At 26.2% G+C, this 18,305-nt stretch overlaps 1 protein-coding gene across 3 annotated transcripts; it reads left to right on the forward strand.

Annotated features, from left to right (window-relative positions):
* LOC128963169 (ecdysone receptor-like) lies at window positions 1–17,587 on the forward strand. Of its 3 annotated transcripts, XM_054309661.1 has the most exons (7): window positions 1–118; window positions 2,481–2,662; window positions 15,677–15,853; window positions 15,920–16,326; window positions 16,395–16,550; window positions 16,618–16,840; window positions 16,912–17,587. In XM_054309661.1, the coding sequence occupies exons 2-7, from the start codon at window positions 2,536–2,538 to the stop codon at window positions 17,151–17,153; spliced, it is 1,332 nt and encodes a 443-aa protein (XP_054165636.1). In that variant the 5' UTR covers window positions 1–118; window positions 2,481–2,535; the 3' UTR covers window positions 17,154–17,587. The 3 variants fall into 3 exon arrangements, with proteins under 3 accessions (XP_054165636.1, XP_054165637.1, XP_054165638.1); XM_054309663.1 differs by lacking the exons at window positions 1–118; window positions 2,481–2,662 and adding an exon at window positions 15,523–15,583; XM_054309662.1 differs by lacking the exons at window positions 1–118; window positions 2,481–2,662; window positions 16,912–17,587 and adding an exon at window positions 10,725–11,077 and having other exon boundaries at window positions 16,618–16,845.
* Window positions 17,588–18,305: the final 718 nt, after the last annotated feature.

Here is an 18,305-nt window from a genome sequence, read left to right on the forward strand (position 1 = left end):
GTTCATCGTTGGAGTGAACGAACACTAAACACGACTGTCAGACACACTATTGATATCATATTTTTGAGTTTTACATCAATCCTAAAGACACACAAACCGACTATCAATACAAATAACTGTAAGTATTTGATATACATTTCATTACAACAACCCATCCCTTACTTCAATCATACAATTTCTCTTAAGTTCAATATTTATATGTTATTTCAAATCCCAACCAGTTTTTTATATTATACACTTTAATATACAATTAGCTAATTCATATCTAATCATATTTTATATATTGCATTAACTTATATGCAATAATATCTAACATTTGTTTAGTATTATAAACATACAAATACTAAATCAATCATTTTATTTTAACATTTTTAGTATATTTAATAATTTTTATATTCAAGTGAATATATCTAATAAGTAAATGAATGTAAATATAAATAAATGCACATTAAATCATACAAATAGTTAAATAAGCGATTCCAAGGCTATGGTATTATTGTTTAAATTAACTAAATAATGGCTTTCACTACAATTGATATCCAAATATAACCTATTTTTATAAAATTAAAATATTTTATAATTTGACATTAAAATAGTTGGACAATATTTTTATACCTAAATACCTACATTAGTTCAGATATACTAATAAATTTATTAATATATATAAATATGATTATAATATTAAATTTATTAGTACTTATGATATTAATGAAATAATTTTACTCTAACTATTTATATATATTATAACTTATTAATATAATTATAAATGTTTTGTAATGCATAATCTTATTTATAATATAATATTAATGATAACATTGTTTATAATAACCGATTGATTCATTTGACTGGGACTGACATTCAGTATAATCGCTGTCATCTCTAACCCAATTGTTTAATCAATTTATATGTCACTCTCGATGAATAAAATAAATTAAATTAAATATAAACATTCAATATATATATAAATAGCCGGTATATTATATGATAATATAAATATAACAATGAAATGAAATAGATATCATTATAAAATGACAATCAATTGTTTTGAGATATACCTCCCTTTAAGGTAAACCAAAACACCCATACAATTGTATTTAACTATATGTTTATTAGATAGTGTCTGGTTCATTTAATGATTTGATATTAAATTAAGTGATAAACGATTGTATTTTCAAATAATATGACATTCAATAAGTAAAGTATGATAAGGGGTCAAAAAATATGACTTATATTTATATATTGATGATATAAAATATATGATATGAGAGTACTTATGAAACGCCTTAAATACTGTATGTTAATAATAATTAGAGGAATATTTTGATTAAACAAATTGTTGATATCAATGGTGAGATATAATGATAGAATAAAATGAAAAAACATTAAAAATATATAATAAATTCAATTAAATGCATAGCAATGTAATGTTTGTAATGCTTATAATGAACTCTCAAAGCCATAGACTTAATTGATTGCGTTAGTAGTGTTGCCATAGCATAGCATAGCTTAGCATAGCATCGGTTCAATGTCTTATTGCGCCACCACTACAGCCCTACACCACTACTAACACCACTACACTACTAGAGCCAGACCTACGCCAATACCACACTAACCTTGAGTGACAACACATCGATTTTGCACCATCTTATCAGCACCGGTATGACCAGGCATACACCCAAATAAGGGTTACACACTTTACACAATACTACTAATACAGTATTAATATTATACTATACATGTAAAGTATATTAAACCACAATAATTATCTCATTTGACTAAAATTATTGGTCTTATAGTCAAACAATATATCAAACTATTGTATACAGTATAACGCTATTTAATAAACATTATATTCATATACCTATAGTTATTAAATACAATTTAGTCGTTAAATAAAAATAAATGAGATTAACATTAAATTACGTGTTTCTTAAATACAAAGTCAATGTCAGTCAACAATTTTGTTGTTATATTAAAGTATATATAAATTGTAATACTATTGACTGAAAATGTCAATAATGGCATAGGATTTTGATTTAATAAATATATTGAATTGTATGGGTTGTATGTATTGTATGTTTGATGATCTCAAATCATCAATTGTATGAACAATATTATACTGTAGTAGTGTTTTAGTTATGTATTATGAAAGTGAATCCTTGACCCCCTTTTCCACAATATATATATACTGTATGTTGAATTGCCTGGCACTACACTACACTACACACTACACTATATACTGTATATATACTAAGGCAGTGTATATGCCATGTATGATATATGCTTTAAGGTATATAATGGTAATAATTTGATACTATCAACGTTTGGCACCACCTAATGGGAGGCCTCTCATTCAAAGCCATGGATGACATAGTCTTGTGCTTAAATTTACTTACAGTTTCACTAAAACACTCGTTTCTGGCAATAGTTTAGTTAATAATTGTTAACTGTTTTACTGTTTTTGTTGTTTAAATTGATAGACTGTCTGTCATATCACCCAATGTTGGAACCATTAGTGAATACCACAAGAAGACAATGAATGGAATAATATATCGGTTGGGACTTAACGACGATATCAGAGACATTAAGTTAGGACCCGCTCTGACCAGAGATGACAGCCTATCGCCCGTCTCTCCCGACAACCTTTTCCATGCCATCAGATGTAAGTCAATACAAATTGATTATAACTTTTCAATTAATTTCAATTAAATGCTGCTATCATTTCAAAGTCGATATTCACTTTTATATACACTTTATATGCAATCAAAAGTGCATTGCTTTATATAAATCAATGAATTGTCATTTAATGTCAATAAAACGTTTGAATACTTGAAATAAGTTTATACAGTATGTTGTTTAACGTAAATTACTTTGAAAATCACTTTTACCTTTAAAATACTGTAATTTCAACAATGATATGATTATATGTGAAAAAGCAAGTGATTGCACAAAACTAGCATAAAATGTCCCACTTTTTAGTTGTGAACTCGTAATTGTAATTTATTTAATGCTATTTAGCAAATAACATAATATTTATTTGTTTCAACTTAAATATTTATTCAATAAGATTCACAATTCATATACAGTATATATGATATTTTTTATTGGTTTTGTTTAACTTAATTTTTAATTAGATAACTGGATTGTCGGCATTGAGAGCAACTATTAATTAAAAGTAGAATAAATATAAATACAAAATTAAAACCTCATGTTTGCCATTACTTTATATATGCCATAGAAATACGTTAATAAATATTTTTCAACATCATGTATATTTATTTTTAAAATTTAAAATTATTTAATTTTTAATAATGAATTTGCATAAAAAGTATTATTTAATATATTATTAAATATTTATTTACTGTATACAGATTACAAAACTATTTTTTTAATAAGTTATAATTTATTACTATCATTTATATATTTAAATAGTTTTTTATAACATTTGTTGTTTATAATATTGTTTGTAATTTTTAATTATGTACAAAAAAGTTAACAATTATAAAAATTGTAGTGACAATAAAATAAGATTATATTATAAAATATAACTAAATCTAATAATGATATGTTAAATTTATATCAAATAATATAAAAAAATGAATTTGTCGATTTCATATTTAAACTATTATATATTTGATTTTTTGGCCATTATAAGGAAAACAAAAATTTATAACAATCTAACTAAAGTTATTTTATTGTTTGTATAAAATAACATTGTTATTAATAATTTATATTTTTTTATTATTTAATATTTATTTAGTTAGTTTTTAAACTATACCTACTTTTGGACAATAATATTATTTATATTAAATAATCTATAGATTAAAACAATTTTTTATATTTTGTTGTTTAAACAAGCCTTGAAAGTAGAGTTTGATTACAAGTTTTGATTATAGAGCTTAATATGATTTAAGACTAGTCTATCATCAAAAAGTATTTGTTTTCTTATATATTTTATATTATATAATATTAATGACATTTAATTGGTGTCGTTAGTGATTGAGGACATATAGTGCTAGAAACTAGTGCTTATGTATTGAGTTAGTTGTGCAACCTTTACGGCAATAGAGGAAAGGCATGAAAGATTAAAAGTGGTGCCAAAAGTGGGCAACTAAACCAGGACAGGCATATTGGCATCACTTTGATGTGATGGCAGCTCAATCATAACCATAAGACATACTCTATTGTAATAATAATAATAATAATAATAATAATAATAATAATAATAGTGAACACTTGTAGTACGAAATATTGATAAATATAATTGTATACCGAAAATATGGTATCAAATAAATCTACTTATATCGTGCTTTAGATTGCCTCTCAAGTCAAGTGTATCTACTTTTTTTCAATGTATGCCATGTATATCATATACATGACTATCATTTATACACATTTCTACTCTTTCTCTCTCTTCTATGTCGACAAAGTTGACTACAAAGCTATTAAAAAATATTTTCAATGTTGAGGTGTTCACTAGTGTTGACTTTCTATACTAATACTAAAATGTTATATGTTCAAGGCTAGTTAAAAATACTAACTATAAACTATAATATTATACAATATAACGTCCCTGAGCCTCAATTTTTATTTCAAAAGTCCTTCTCATCCATTTGTTAACTAAAAACTTATGTATGAGTTGTGTATTCATACAAATGCTTTTTTTCGTTTTCAGCCAAAATGTTTTATTTTTTCACTTGTATTCAAAATACATTAATGTTTGTATTAAGTGATAATAAAATTTAAAAGAGTTTCGTGCACTTTATATCCATTTTTATTGTATATCATTTCATTTGAATTATAAAATAAAAAGTTATGTTAGAAAATTAAAATATTATATGCATTCATATATACTGTACATACATATGCACATCAATTTATATCGATATGAAGTAATCAAAATGATATAAAACATATTTTACTATATTATCGGTCAGACACCGACTTTTTATATACATATTTATCAATTTTAGTAATAAAAACTTGTGTCAAAGTCTATAAACTTATCATTTATCTTGAAATATGTTTAATTGTATTTTTATATAGAGTATCATTTAAAAAAACGATTTGATATAATTAAATAGTAAAACAGTAATAATTAATTTATTTATTGGTAAAAATGATGTATTTTATATACTTTTTACTGATTTCGTCCAAAAGTGATGTCGTATTGAGTAGTGTTTAGCACCAGTACATCGCCCTCTGACGTACGGCAATGAAAAATAGCAAAAATAAGTAATTCATTAAACAGACTGAAAGGGATAGCAATGAGTGAATTTAGTTTTTTCTAAATTTTAAACATATTTCTAACTTTTTTGCTGAAATGAACACTTTTGAGTCAAACAAAACAAGAAAAACTAAATTTTAAAGTAAAGATAACATTAAATAATTACTGTATAAGCCGTTTGTTTGGCAAAAACATTGCAGATATCAATGTGTTTATTGCTATCTATATATACAATATATATATATATATATACTGTATTTATTGCTGTGAATGACTAACGTTGTCTAACTATAGAAACTCATGTGACTGTAGTGTTGTGTATAGCAATTGAATGACAATCACATAATGCATTGTATGACCGACCCTGACATTTGCATATCTACTACATGTATATATTATTTATAAWAAGCCAAAACTGCTATCAAAATTCACTATCATTTAATTTTAATACAAAAGCAATATAAACACTACAATTTGCCAAAAAGTTTTTATTTTAAGAATTAAATATTTTTAATAATATATAATAGATTTTATTTATTATTTATTTTTTGTAACAAATTTCCGTTTACTGAAAACAATTCAATACATTTGACTATTGACTGGCATTTCATTGTAAAGCATCAAAAATCAACAAAACCGACAATAATTTAATATTAAATTTGAAAATAAATTAATGAAATGACACAAAATTATTATATTCAATACTTATAATTTCTTTGAATGCATTTTTAATAATTTTAAATTTTTAAATTCAACATGTTTAATTTTTATTTATAAAAAATTGAACAATTTTCTGATTAAAAACAGTTTTATTGGGACTTAAAAACATGTTTTTATAAAATATTTGATTTAAAAATAAATTAATATAATTAACTATTAAATTTAACTACAATGTGACAATTTTAATTTAAAGTTTATTGAAGATGAAATGATACTTAAATTTAAGTAAATTTTAGTATTATGATTAGGGGTGATTAACATATTACGTTCGCACATTTTAAGAAATCTAGACCCCTTCCTCCCCCATGTAGTCATTTGTTCTAATGTAGTCATTTAAAAAATTACGTTCGCATGTCACTAACCATAAGAAATAAAATATTAAAATGTGAACGTTCTTAAGGTCTCTACCCCTCCCCCTCGTTTGCAAAAGTTAGCTTTGGTCGACAAACCTCCCCAAGTGAGAACGTAATATATGAATCACCCCTTATTGACTAAAATTAAATTTCTTATATTAAAAAGTTAACTGTGAGATTACTATCACTAAACATTTATAAATATCTATTACCTCCTATTTAAATCATAGTTACTTATAAATTTTATCGCAAATTAAGTGAGTGTTAAATAATTTTAAAAACATATGTCAAATAGATATATAATTTAAAATTTTAACACTAGTAAGTTTTAACATGTTGTAACCCAATGGCAGTATGGCATAGTATTTAATTTGTTTAAAATATACATATATATAATTACTTAGTAGTGTATATCAACTTTATGATACATGAAAATTTTCAATTTCATTGTATACAATATAATGCATTTTTCATATAAATTAATCAACATTTTGTCAAAATATTTAAATGTTTTAAAATAGCATTGAAATGTTATTAAGATTAAAAAGCAATAGTTAAGTGCCTTTGTTATGCAAACAATTGTTAATTATTGTTGATTATAATGTTAAATATGAATACTTATATAATATYCAAGGGTATATAGTTGTACAATAGTTGTGACTAATTTAATAGATAATTGTGTTTTATTCTTTATTTTAATTTTTTAAAACATTTTTTCCAATAAATATAATTATTTTCCAAATTTGGTTCTATATTTACAATAGATATAACATTTAAAATATTCTTCTAAAAAAATTGTCTATTATTTTATATAAATTCAAAACTATAGTTATATTTATAATATTTTAGTAGTTGTCTATATTATAATGATTATGATTTTATATTATCTATATTGACAAGCTCATATATATTAATGCTATAAATTGTTGGATATTTTAATATTTCATATTTGAAGTGAAAACTTTAGTAAAAAGTCTGAGTAATTGTAGAAAAATGTTTATTTAAGAGCTTAGTTAGCACAGGTATGTATTAGTGCACAGGTGTATTGTCCATTTAATGCTAGATGTATTCGTGTCTTTATAATAATGATTAGTATCTTAAAGGGGGTATAAAAGTCATGAGTGCAGTGGGCCTGCAGTCAAACCGGTTTGTCAACTGTTATGGCATTGCATTGATTGCATACAATAGTTGTGGTAATGAAGTGATGTAAGTATTGAATCGTAAAGCATATCCTTTATACATTGTTTTTATAAAGCATTTTCTGCAAGTATTTCTCTCAAAGTAATGTATAAAATCGTTTTCATTAAGTTATACTTAGCATTACTTTTATAATTATTAATATTTATTAATCATTTAGATTTTGATATTTATATTGACATAAAATATTAATACAAAAATTGCAAATAATATAATAAATACAATATATGTGTAACGCATGTGCTTTACCTCATACTTTGTAAGTATGGTTTTTATTAAGTATTTGAAGTCTACTTTCTCTCAAAGTTTTGTGTTTTTGTTAACTTTAAAAGTCAAGTATAAGTAGTGTTTTTATTAAGAAATTTTGAAAATACTTTGAGAGATTGCTTTATGAAAACAGGGTATTAGGCTTCACTTACTTGAAAACCGGTTAATATTTCCAGTGCTTTGCCTTCTATTTACTAAATAACCCAACATTTGACTAACTTATCCTTTTTGAATCATTTTTTATTATATACAGTATATTATATAAACCTCCCTTTTGACTACCGATCCCCACTAGTGTCTCCCCTCTCCTCAAAACATATAAAACTCACTTTTTATAAAAGAATACTTTTTAAAATTTTTAACTATTTCTTTAATTGTACAGATTTTTATATTTTATGTTTTTTAAACATTGTAAATACAAATTTTATTTAATATAGACTATTAAATATGTATTTAATAAAAGATTGTTTAGATCGCAATCAAGGGATTGAAGTTAAATTTAATTATATATCAATCAAAAATAAAATAATTATACGTCGATGACATTTTCAGAGAAAAAATGTTTATAATGTTTATTGAATAGTAAATTATTTTAATAAATATATAGTACATTATATATAGTGTAGTATATAATGTTATTTGTCAAGTATTTAATGTCCCACATATTGCATAACTAAAATAAGAATAAATTATAATAATATTAAGAGAATGCAATCATTTTATGGTTGTCTTGTAAAACAGGTTTTCAAAACAAGTGAATTTGAATTAATAAATAAAAAGTTTTGTTGGACTTGAATTGTCTACATATATATATATATATAAGTTTGTATTATATAATAGTATGGCTGTTAACTCTATCCGAGTTGTACTTCAAGTTTAATCGGGTCAATGCACCGACACATTCACGTCACTATCACCACCAACACCACCATTGGACACCCCCTGACATACATCAACCCAACAACTACTTTAAGATACTCTTTCTTATGTAATGACAACCAAACACAGCAACCATTTTCATTAACATCGATACACAATTTAATGCCATACTTAATACATAAATTATAATTAACTTAAAAACAATTATCAACAATAATATAACATAATACACATTTATTTATTATTAAAGCAATTAAGTTTTGATTACTATTTATGAAATAATAATAATATATTTTTACAATATCAAATATGATACGATATTTAATACTATATAGTATATACTATATACTGTACTATATATTGATTTACTATTTATATCATATACTGTAGTAAATTCATTATCAAATAACTTACTCTAATATATCGCCATTAAAATGATTTTACTATATTTTTATATTAAAAATGTTTTGAATAATTTAATGCATTGTAACCATAGTTTCCATAACAATTCAATTAACTATTTATATTTTGACGATCTTTTAATGTTAAGGTATAACGAACTTCATTTCAATAACATTTATATGTAATTTATGACTCAGTATATAATGATTTGTTCAAATATATCATAAATTATAGAAATATAACAATTTAAATGTCTGGGTGTTATGAAAAGGAATTTTAATTAGGATTTATTAAATTAAATAATAATGTAATTAGTAAAATAATGCATTTTATATAATCGCTAAATCGATGGTATAATAACTACACTATACTACTATACTTGTATTATATAAAGTATTGATATTGTTTATATAAAATAATGAGAAATACTGCTTATGTAGTATTTAAACAGTGCTAACATTGTAAACAGTTTACATTGAAGTTTGTTTAATAGTTGTTTGAAATAAAACACAGAATTAATGACTTTTAATTGAAATGGAGGCAAATATGTCTGTATTATAAAAGAGGGTTTGCATTGGTTTTGATAGTAGTGAAAGTATTTGCACACTAGGTTTGCGATAAAATAACATATAGATATATATATGGGGGTAAAGGGGAGAGGGAAAGGGGCGCAACCATAGGTAAATGCACCTGCAGTTTCATTGCAACACTTGATTACAGTGTGATCACGTGATTGAGATCACAGACCTGGTGAAAATAGAGGGGAATGGATGGTATAGTCACAGAACTGGCGCACAGTCTAAAGTGCTGTACATTTTATGACGAGAGTTGCAAACCTGCCAGTGCTTGCTCTGAGGGATGCACACAAACCTCGTTTTACCAACAATACCAACCATACCAACTATTTTTGTTAGTACTCTACAATCGGATCACTGTTTCATTACGTTTATTGAGTTAATCAAAACTTATTCAAAATTGTCTCAATTTAATTGTCACAACTTATCACTTGTTTTAATTCTTTGAATATCATCTTAAAGTTTGTCTCAAAATAGTTTTAAACTATTTATGTTTACAATTTGAAAGTTTAATATTTAGTGTTTTATCAAATTTAACTCAATTGATGCAATGCTTAACTGACTTTTATACATTAGTTTAAAAATAAGTCTCACAACCAATGCCTCTATAAACTACATTATAAGTAACACTCAAATTGTCATCTCTTATGACTTGTTCGCAACTTTTTTGTGATTTTCTAAACTAACTGTAAGTCCTGTCCATGAAAACCAAACTTGTATTTTGAATAACATTTGCATAAACCTTATTGTAAAGAAAAGCCCAAAAATTGTTGTCTGCTTTCAATATATCATATATAATAATACATCGACAGTCAAGTGGAAGTGTTTGTTATATATATTGTATTTGACTTATTGTAACCAATGATTAATGAAATGTCTATCGCAAGGCATTGATTGTCAATCGTAACAATTGCATCGATCAGCCAAATAACATATTATCATAAAAATTCAATTTTGATTTGTGAATAACTAAAACCATCCAACACTGGATCCGTTGGTGCTTTTGTGGCTGAGCCACACCAGAGCCGATAAGGCGGTCGAAGAGTTTCTGGACGGTCCCAGTGGTAGTTCGTCATCAAATACGCCGACAAATGAGTCGGGCTATAAAAAAGCACGGGCCACTTTTCCCGATGATTTCCTCAATGAGGATAGCATGCGATTAGGTCCGTGCTCTGCATTGAAAATAAAGAAAGAACCGGCAGAATCTTCTCGTCCATCTGTTAGTGGTCTCCAACCTATTGCACGAAAACGGGCTGCACTTCAAGCAGCAGCCGCTTCAGGCACTTCTCCAACAGTATCGGTGACCGGTCTTTCCGAAAGTTCACCCGAAGTGTCTTCCAGTCAAAACGGGACTGGAATTAGTCCGGTTCCCAGTTTGGCTTCATCTGAGATCGGCGAAGTAGATCTCGACTTCTGGGATCTGGATATCCACGAGAGCTCTACTTCTCATTCCTCAGGTATTGAATCATTGATCATTGATTGCAAATAATTTGTTGTATTAATGGTTCATCTAATGCAACATTGAAAAGATATTTAATGTGAAAATTAGATACATTTTATGTCTAACATTGATTTATTAATTTCATTCGATGTTTAGTATGTTTTTAAATGAGACTTATTTTCAAATGATGTCAAACTTAATTATGCAATACAAGTATAGTATTATACCTATCAATGCTTGAATAGCTTATATATTGTGTTATATTGAAAGATTTGTTAAGGTATGAAAAATATAACAAATAGGTGACTGTAATACTGTATTTACAATTAATTGATAGCAAACTGTTGGCCGCAATAATCACTTGTTATTTGGGAATTGAGTTCACCCTTAAAATACTAGTTTTGTTGAAACCTTGATCATGAAAATGGTTATAACTTTTTCTTATTTCTTATATTATATTTTTTTATATTTTTCTTTTTATTTTTCTAAATCCATTAATTCCTATTTCATTAATTTAAATTTTGAATTGCAAGCTATTTAGATAATAATGTTTTGACCTAAAAAGCTATTAAAACGTATATTTAAAGCCTTTTTAAATGCATTGATCAAAGCACTGACTTTATTATTATCTCATGAAAATGTGTTCAACTAAGAGAACAATTGACAATATAATGAATTAGTTAGCGTTTGCTTGTCTTATACTCATTACTTGAGTTGTCTGTTTCATGCATTTTAAAATTAGTTGCATTTAATTGTTTCACAAAATTTTTTCAATTTAAAATATTGTATTTAATATAAGATAGAGAGTGAGTTAAGATATCAAAAATTATTTAGTTTTTTAAATTTGATTTAATATACGATAACTGTATGTATAAACAAAACTGGTCCATCTTATTCAATATGTATTAATGTTTTAGTTGTCACAAAAATAGGTTACAAATTGAATTTCAAATGTTGCATATATTATTACATACAGTATTTATAAGGGTATATATATAACATATGCATAACAGTTTATTGTTGATTTAAATGCTACATTATGTAATAAAATTATAAAAATGTTATATTAATATGTTTGGCTGCACTTGGCTTTAACATTGACTTTTAGTTTGTTATTGAATCTAAAATTATATAAGAAAATTGCTTAAAGTTTAGTGCACTTAATGTTTATTTACACAAATCAAGCATTTTATACACAGTTTTCTCGTTGTGTGTCTGTCTTAACAAATCAGTAAAATTATATATTTAAATATACAGTATATTTACACCATATATACAAATTTTTAAGATTTATTGGATAAATTAGTTTTTTGCTACAGTCCTATATTTGGCTTATATAAATATACCATATATACAGTATATAATGTAATACTTATATAAATATAACCTTTGTTTAATTTAATTTAATTATCAAATATGATAAAAATATTGAATATAGTATATAAGTAAATATGGTATGATTCTAATGAAACACTGCAATCATTGTTTTATATTAATTGAATTCAATCTATGTTTGACAAATGTAATATAATTTTCATATAATTTACTATATTGTACAATATATAGCTATTTTGATCATTCAATATAAGTTATACTATAATACAGTATATGCTTCTTATAAAAACAGTGATAAACAATGTGAATGTCATTAGATTTATCGGTTAATACACTTTGATATCGATCTCATGCTAACTACGAGTGTATGTTATCTACAGCTTATTAGATGCAATAACTTTATATTTAATGAGCTTTTATTCAAATATAGTTGACTTGTAGACATAGATATACAATTTTATATATCGCTCATTAAAAGATATTAAAAAAATAAAATGACAACAATTATACAATTATTTATAGTATGAGTACATTATAGGTTTGTATTTAAAAGCAGTCTTATTGGTGGTAATGATGGCAATCAAAATGTCGCGAATAAATGCCAATTGAAATAGTATTATATTTATTAATAATATTATATGCCCTTGAATTAGGACATTGCATTACACTACTCATACTCTATAGACTATACATATTGTATATATATTAATATTATATTAATATATATATATACAATAACATGGTTACCATTAATTTGATTAAATGACAGTTAACAACATTTTTTATTATTTGATAGCATTTCTATTTATACAAAATTAATTAATATAAATAATTTAATAATATAATCAAGTTTTCAACAGTATTTAGTTTATAATATATATATATTTATTATCCTATAATATGATGACTTTGAAAACAAACAAATGTTTGCCAATAAATGACCGCAAATTTGGATGTTTTTTGCCAATGACTTCATAAATATTGACTCACTTTTGGTTTAGGGATTTAATGTCAAAAAGATATTAGTATATGATTTGAGACATTTTCTATGTCTTATAAATGCAAACTAGGATTACGTGTTGGTTATAGCCTAAAGCTATTTTGCTTTTACCACATTTTCAATAAACATTTTATACAACAAACTTGTAATGTCATCACTGCTTTTATAACTACAGTACTCACTAAATATTATGCTATTTGTTTTTGGTGTATTTGGTTTGTTTTTACCAAATCTCTCTCTCTCTCTCTCTCTCTCTCTCTTTAGTGGTTGACTCACTGATATGTATATAATAATTACTATATTTATTTACAAAACTAGATGTATGTGTCCCGGCTTTGACTCACTTATAGCTTTAAAAAGTTGTACAGTATTTTTGCACAACAACTGAATACTCTATTTTTCAACAAATGATTGACCGCTTGTCTCAAAACAAACAATCACTTAATTTAGTGTTTAGGATGTGCTCCGGATCTCAATTTTGTTTACAAACTTAGATTTCTATTAAATTATCAAATCGTTTAAATAACATGTAATTTAATATTTAATGAGTATTTGTTTTTCAAAAATATAAACTATTTATATAATAATAACTTATATAATATATGATAACAAAGTTATGATATATGAGAGCACTATTTTTGATAAATAAATGTTGATTAATCACTTAAAAGTGAGACCAAAATAATATTTGTCTATTTTATATATTTAATATGATTATTACTTAATAAATTTGTTTATTTATACATATGATATGTATAATAAAATTGACAATAAAGACAATTTGTTAACTATAATTAACATTATTTATATATATAGTTATATGTTTTATGGATTTAATATTTTCTAAAATTATTTTATTTGAATATTATTGATAGCTATGTACTGTATTAGATAAATATAAAATTATGTTTAGATTAACTTTTGTTGATTTTCATATGAATGCCTTAAAACAATGTTTTGACAAAATATCATTCACTAAAATGATTGTTATTTGCTTTACTTAAAAGTTGTTTAAAAAGCGAGTCATCTCCTTATCTATGGTTTCTTAAGTCTTGTGTAATCGTAATATGGTTTGAGGCAAAAGTGAGAGAAAGAGCACATAAATATAGCAACTTTAGTGGCCCTCAAGGTCTTGAGGCACCAATACATCCAATGGTTCCAATTCCTCATGTATTGGTTCACCACTTGATGCCAACACAACAACTGCTCCCTTCTCATGTCAGACACACATATCTAATGTATTATAATATTGAATATTTGCAAATATTATAGGAAATAACATTGCAATGAACCAACATTTCATATTTAAGTTACATTATTAATAAATGTGAGATTCAACATATAATAGTAAATGTTGTGTCAAATACTGTTATTATATGTATTTGGGTGACAATTAAATGTTAACTTAAAAGAAATTTTTATTGAAAAAAGCTTTATATTTATTTTGACGATTTCCCTATATTTTCTCTCCCATTCATCTTAAGTCTCTCTCTTTCTTTTTCTCTCTCTCTTTCTTTCTCTCTTTCTTTCTTTCACTCACTCATTCACTGTTAGACTATTGCAATCCCCTCCCAATAGTCCCCAATATATCTATTGGTGAGTTGTATCCCCAGCTGCTCTTCAGAGTTAAACTTGAAAAGTTGTGACCATAAGGTCAGGATGTCTGGAGAGCAGTGCTATAACTTTCCCCAAAAAATACAACACAACATACAAAACAGTGTTTCCTTTCCGTCTTTCCTTTTTTTCGCCTAATTTTGTTCACACAACTGACCCATTCTTATAGATAGACAATATATCCGTATATTGAGAGCAATGTATGTCTTTAAAGTCTCCATATTTTTGTGTATATCTAATGTATTCAATATATAACAGTAAAAGATTTTATACGGAAAACGCGTTATAAAATAAGTTATATCTTAGACTTGTTAAGTGATCTCCATTTGAGATGAAAGTAAATTATTGGCACAAATAGTGAACACACAGTCTCTGAATGTTTGACGTAATCATAGCATTGATTGAGTTATACAAACAGTGAATGTGTTTGAATCCATTGCCATACTCTCTAGTGATCACATCTCACCTATTGATCCATTTGTTGTATATATTTACTAATATGTATTAATAATAACCATTTGTTTAGTTTATCAATGTTTCTAAACTAATTGCCTTAAAACATGTTATTCAGATGTAATGTCAATTAAATTCAATTGATTTATTAATTTATTGTTTTTATAATATATTAATTTATAATTTAATGAATGTTTTATTATGTGATAATAGGCAAAGAAGACATGAGTCCTCCAAATAGTGTCAATGGATGCTATAGTGTGGATAGTTTTGGAGATCCCAAGAAAAAGAAAGGGCCGGCACCGCGACAACAGGAGGAACTATGTCTTGTTTGYGGTGATAGGGCTTCAGGATATCACTACAATGCACTGACATGTGAAGGATGTAAAGGTATGTTTACATTGTTTTTATGTACAGACCTATCAATTAATGGTATATATATATTGTGATGAATAGGTTTCTTTCGAAGAAGTATAACGAAGAATGCTGTATATCAATGCAAATATGGGAACAGTTGTGAAATAGATATGTATATGAGACGAAAATGCCAAGAATGTCGACTTAAGAAATGTCTTAGTGTTGGTATGAGACCTGAATGTGTGGTTCCTGAATATCAATGCGCCATTAAAAGGGAATCAAAGAGAGCACAAAAAGATAAGGATAAACCTAACAGTACTACAAAAGATGGTATGAGTCCCGAAAAAATAGAGGAGAAGCCCAGTATATTGACATCCAATACGGTTAACATAAACTCGAATGTTATTAAGCCGTTGACCAATCCTCAGGACGAGATGATCAAAAAGCTAGTCTACTTTCAGGAAGAATTTGAATCTCCATCTGAAGAGGACGTTAAGAAAATTACGGTAATATTTGATTATTTTATTTGATTTTTTAAATTATATGATTAATCAATGTTATTGTCATTTAACAGCCATTTCCATTAGGAGAGAGTGAATCCGATAGTTTGAAAAGGTTTCAACACGTGACCGAAATGACAATATTGACGGTACAGCTTATCGTCGAGTTCTCTAAAAGAGTGCCCGGATTTGACACACTTTTAAGGGAGGATCAAATCACACTTCTAAAGGTATATATTGAATATAACTAATATGTAATWAAATTGTTTGAATGACAATATATTAATGATTTAATAGGCCTGTTCAAGTGAAGTGATGATGTTGAGGTGTTCCCGCAAATATGACATAAAGACAGACTCGATAGTGTACGCCAATAACCAGCCGTACACCCGTGAGAACTACAGGAGTGCCAGTGTCGGCGACTCAGCCGATGCTTTATTCAACTTTTGTAGACAGATGTGTATTCTTAAAGTAGACAACGCCGAGTACGCACTCCTTACAGCTATCGTCATATTTAGTGGTTAGTTATCATAATATATATTTCATTAATTACTTATTATTTAATCATTTATTTTATTTTGAATCCAACAGAGAGGCCATCACTGATGGAACCTAAAAAGGTTGAGAAGATCCAAGAGTTCTATATCGATACATTGAGGGCATACGTTGATAATCATAGACCTCCCGGCAAATGTTATTTTGCACGACTGTTAGCCATACTCACAGAACTGAGGACATTGGGTAACATCAACTCCGAGATGTGCTTCTCATTAAAAGTCCAAAACAAGAAGTTGCCGCCGTTTTTGGCCGAAATATGGGACATCCAGGAGTAGTGCAAAGTTATTGTTATTACCGAACTGTGTTGAGTGCCTATCCATTGAAATCATTGTCAAAACTCATTTTAAAAGGACACTCAAATTGTTTGGCTTTGACCGCAACAGTGATACTAAGCTTCAATTGTATCGACTCAGACACAACACATACACATCCCATACCTTATGTTAATTGTTAATTTAGATGTCGTGTCGGGTCATGTCATTGGTTTGAAACAACAGACTAAGTATTGAATGCATTTTGAAGATCTCCCGTAACGCACAACAATCTAAACATTGCAAGTGCTGGATATACCTATCAATGACACTGACCACTGATACGACTCTCATTTTTATGTACTTTGCATTTCGCTTAGCAATGCTACCGGTGAAACTACCTTTCCATTCAATGTTTGATATTTAAAATTATTATACTATTAATATTAATATTATTAATTATTTTTATTATAATTATTGATTATTTTTGCTAAGAGCAAACTATTTGTTTATTTTTTCAAAACATCAACTCATTTAAAGTATAGTATAGTATATTGTAGGCAATCATTTGCTAAATGCTAAAGCCTTCAAATCAAATACATGTCTACAATGTTCAAAATATGGCATCATTTGCATCAATACGAGTGTATAATTGCCATCTAAAACAAGTTAATTGTCATTTCTTATTAAAAACAAATCATTATCACAACAACAACAACAACAGCAAAAACAACAACAACAACACCCATACATACGTCCATTTCTGCAGTTTTGGTGCAATTTTGCAGTTAATTTCAATCACATGCTATTTAATTTGGTGCTAATCTTGACATTAAGTTATGCAAACAAAATATCAATTGTCTAAATCATCAAATTAATTCAAAGCAACTATCAATAATTTAAATGTTTAATTTATAGAGATTTATTTATATTGAAATTTATAAATATATTTTTAAAAAGGATATTGTATAATAATTATTTTTTTTGCTTTTTATTTACAAATTAAAATAGCTTTTAATTACCAATTTATCACATTTTGACAATTATTTATATAATTAAAACATTCCAGAAAGTTACCATTAATATTTAATTAATTATTATTAAAAAGTGAATACATTTTTAAATTAAAAACTGCCGCAAAACTGCAAGATTGCATCAATACTTTATGAAATCATT

The sequence above is a fragment of the Oppia nitens genome, unplaced genomic scaffold, assembly GCF_028296485.1.
Source record: "Oppia nitens isolate AA-2021 unplaced genomic scaffold, nextdenovo-longstitch-racon4-pilon3 scaffold7_pilon_pilon_pilon, whole genome shotgun sequence".
NCBI classification, from domain to species: domain Eukaryota; kingdom Metazoa; phylum Arthropoda; class Arachnida; order Sarcoptiformes; family Oppiidae; genus Oppia; species Oppia nitens.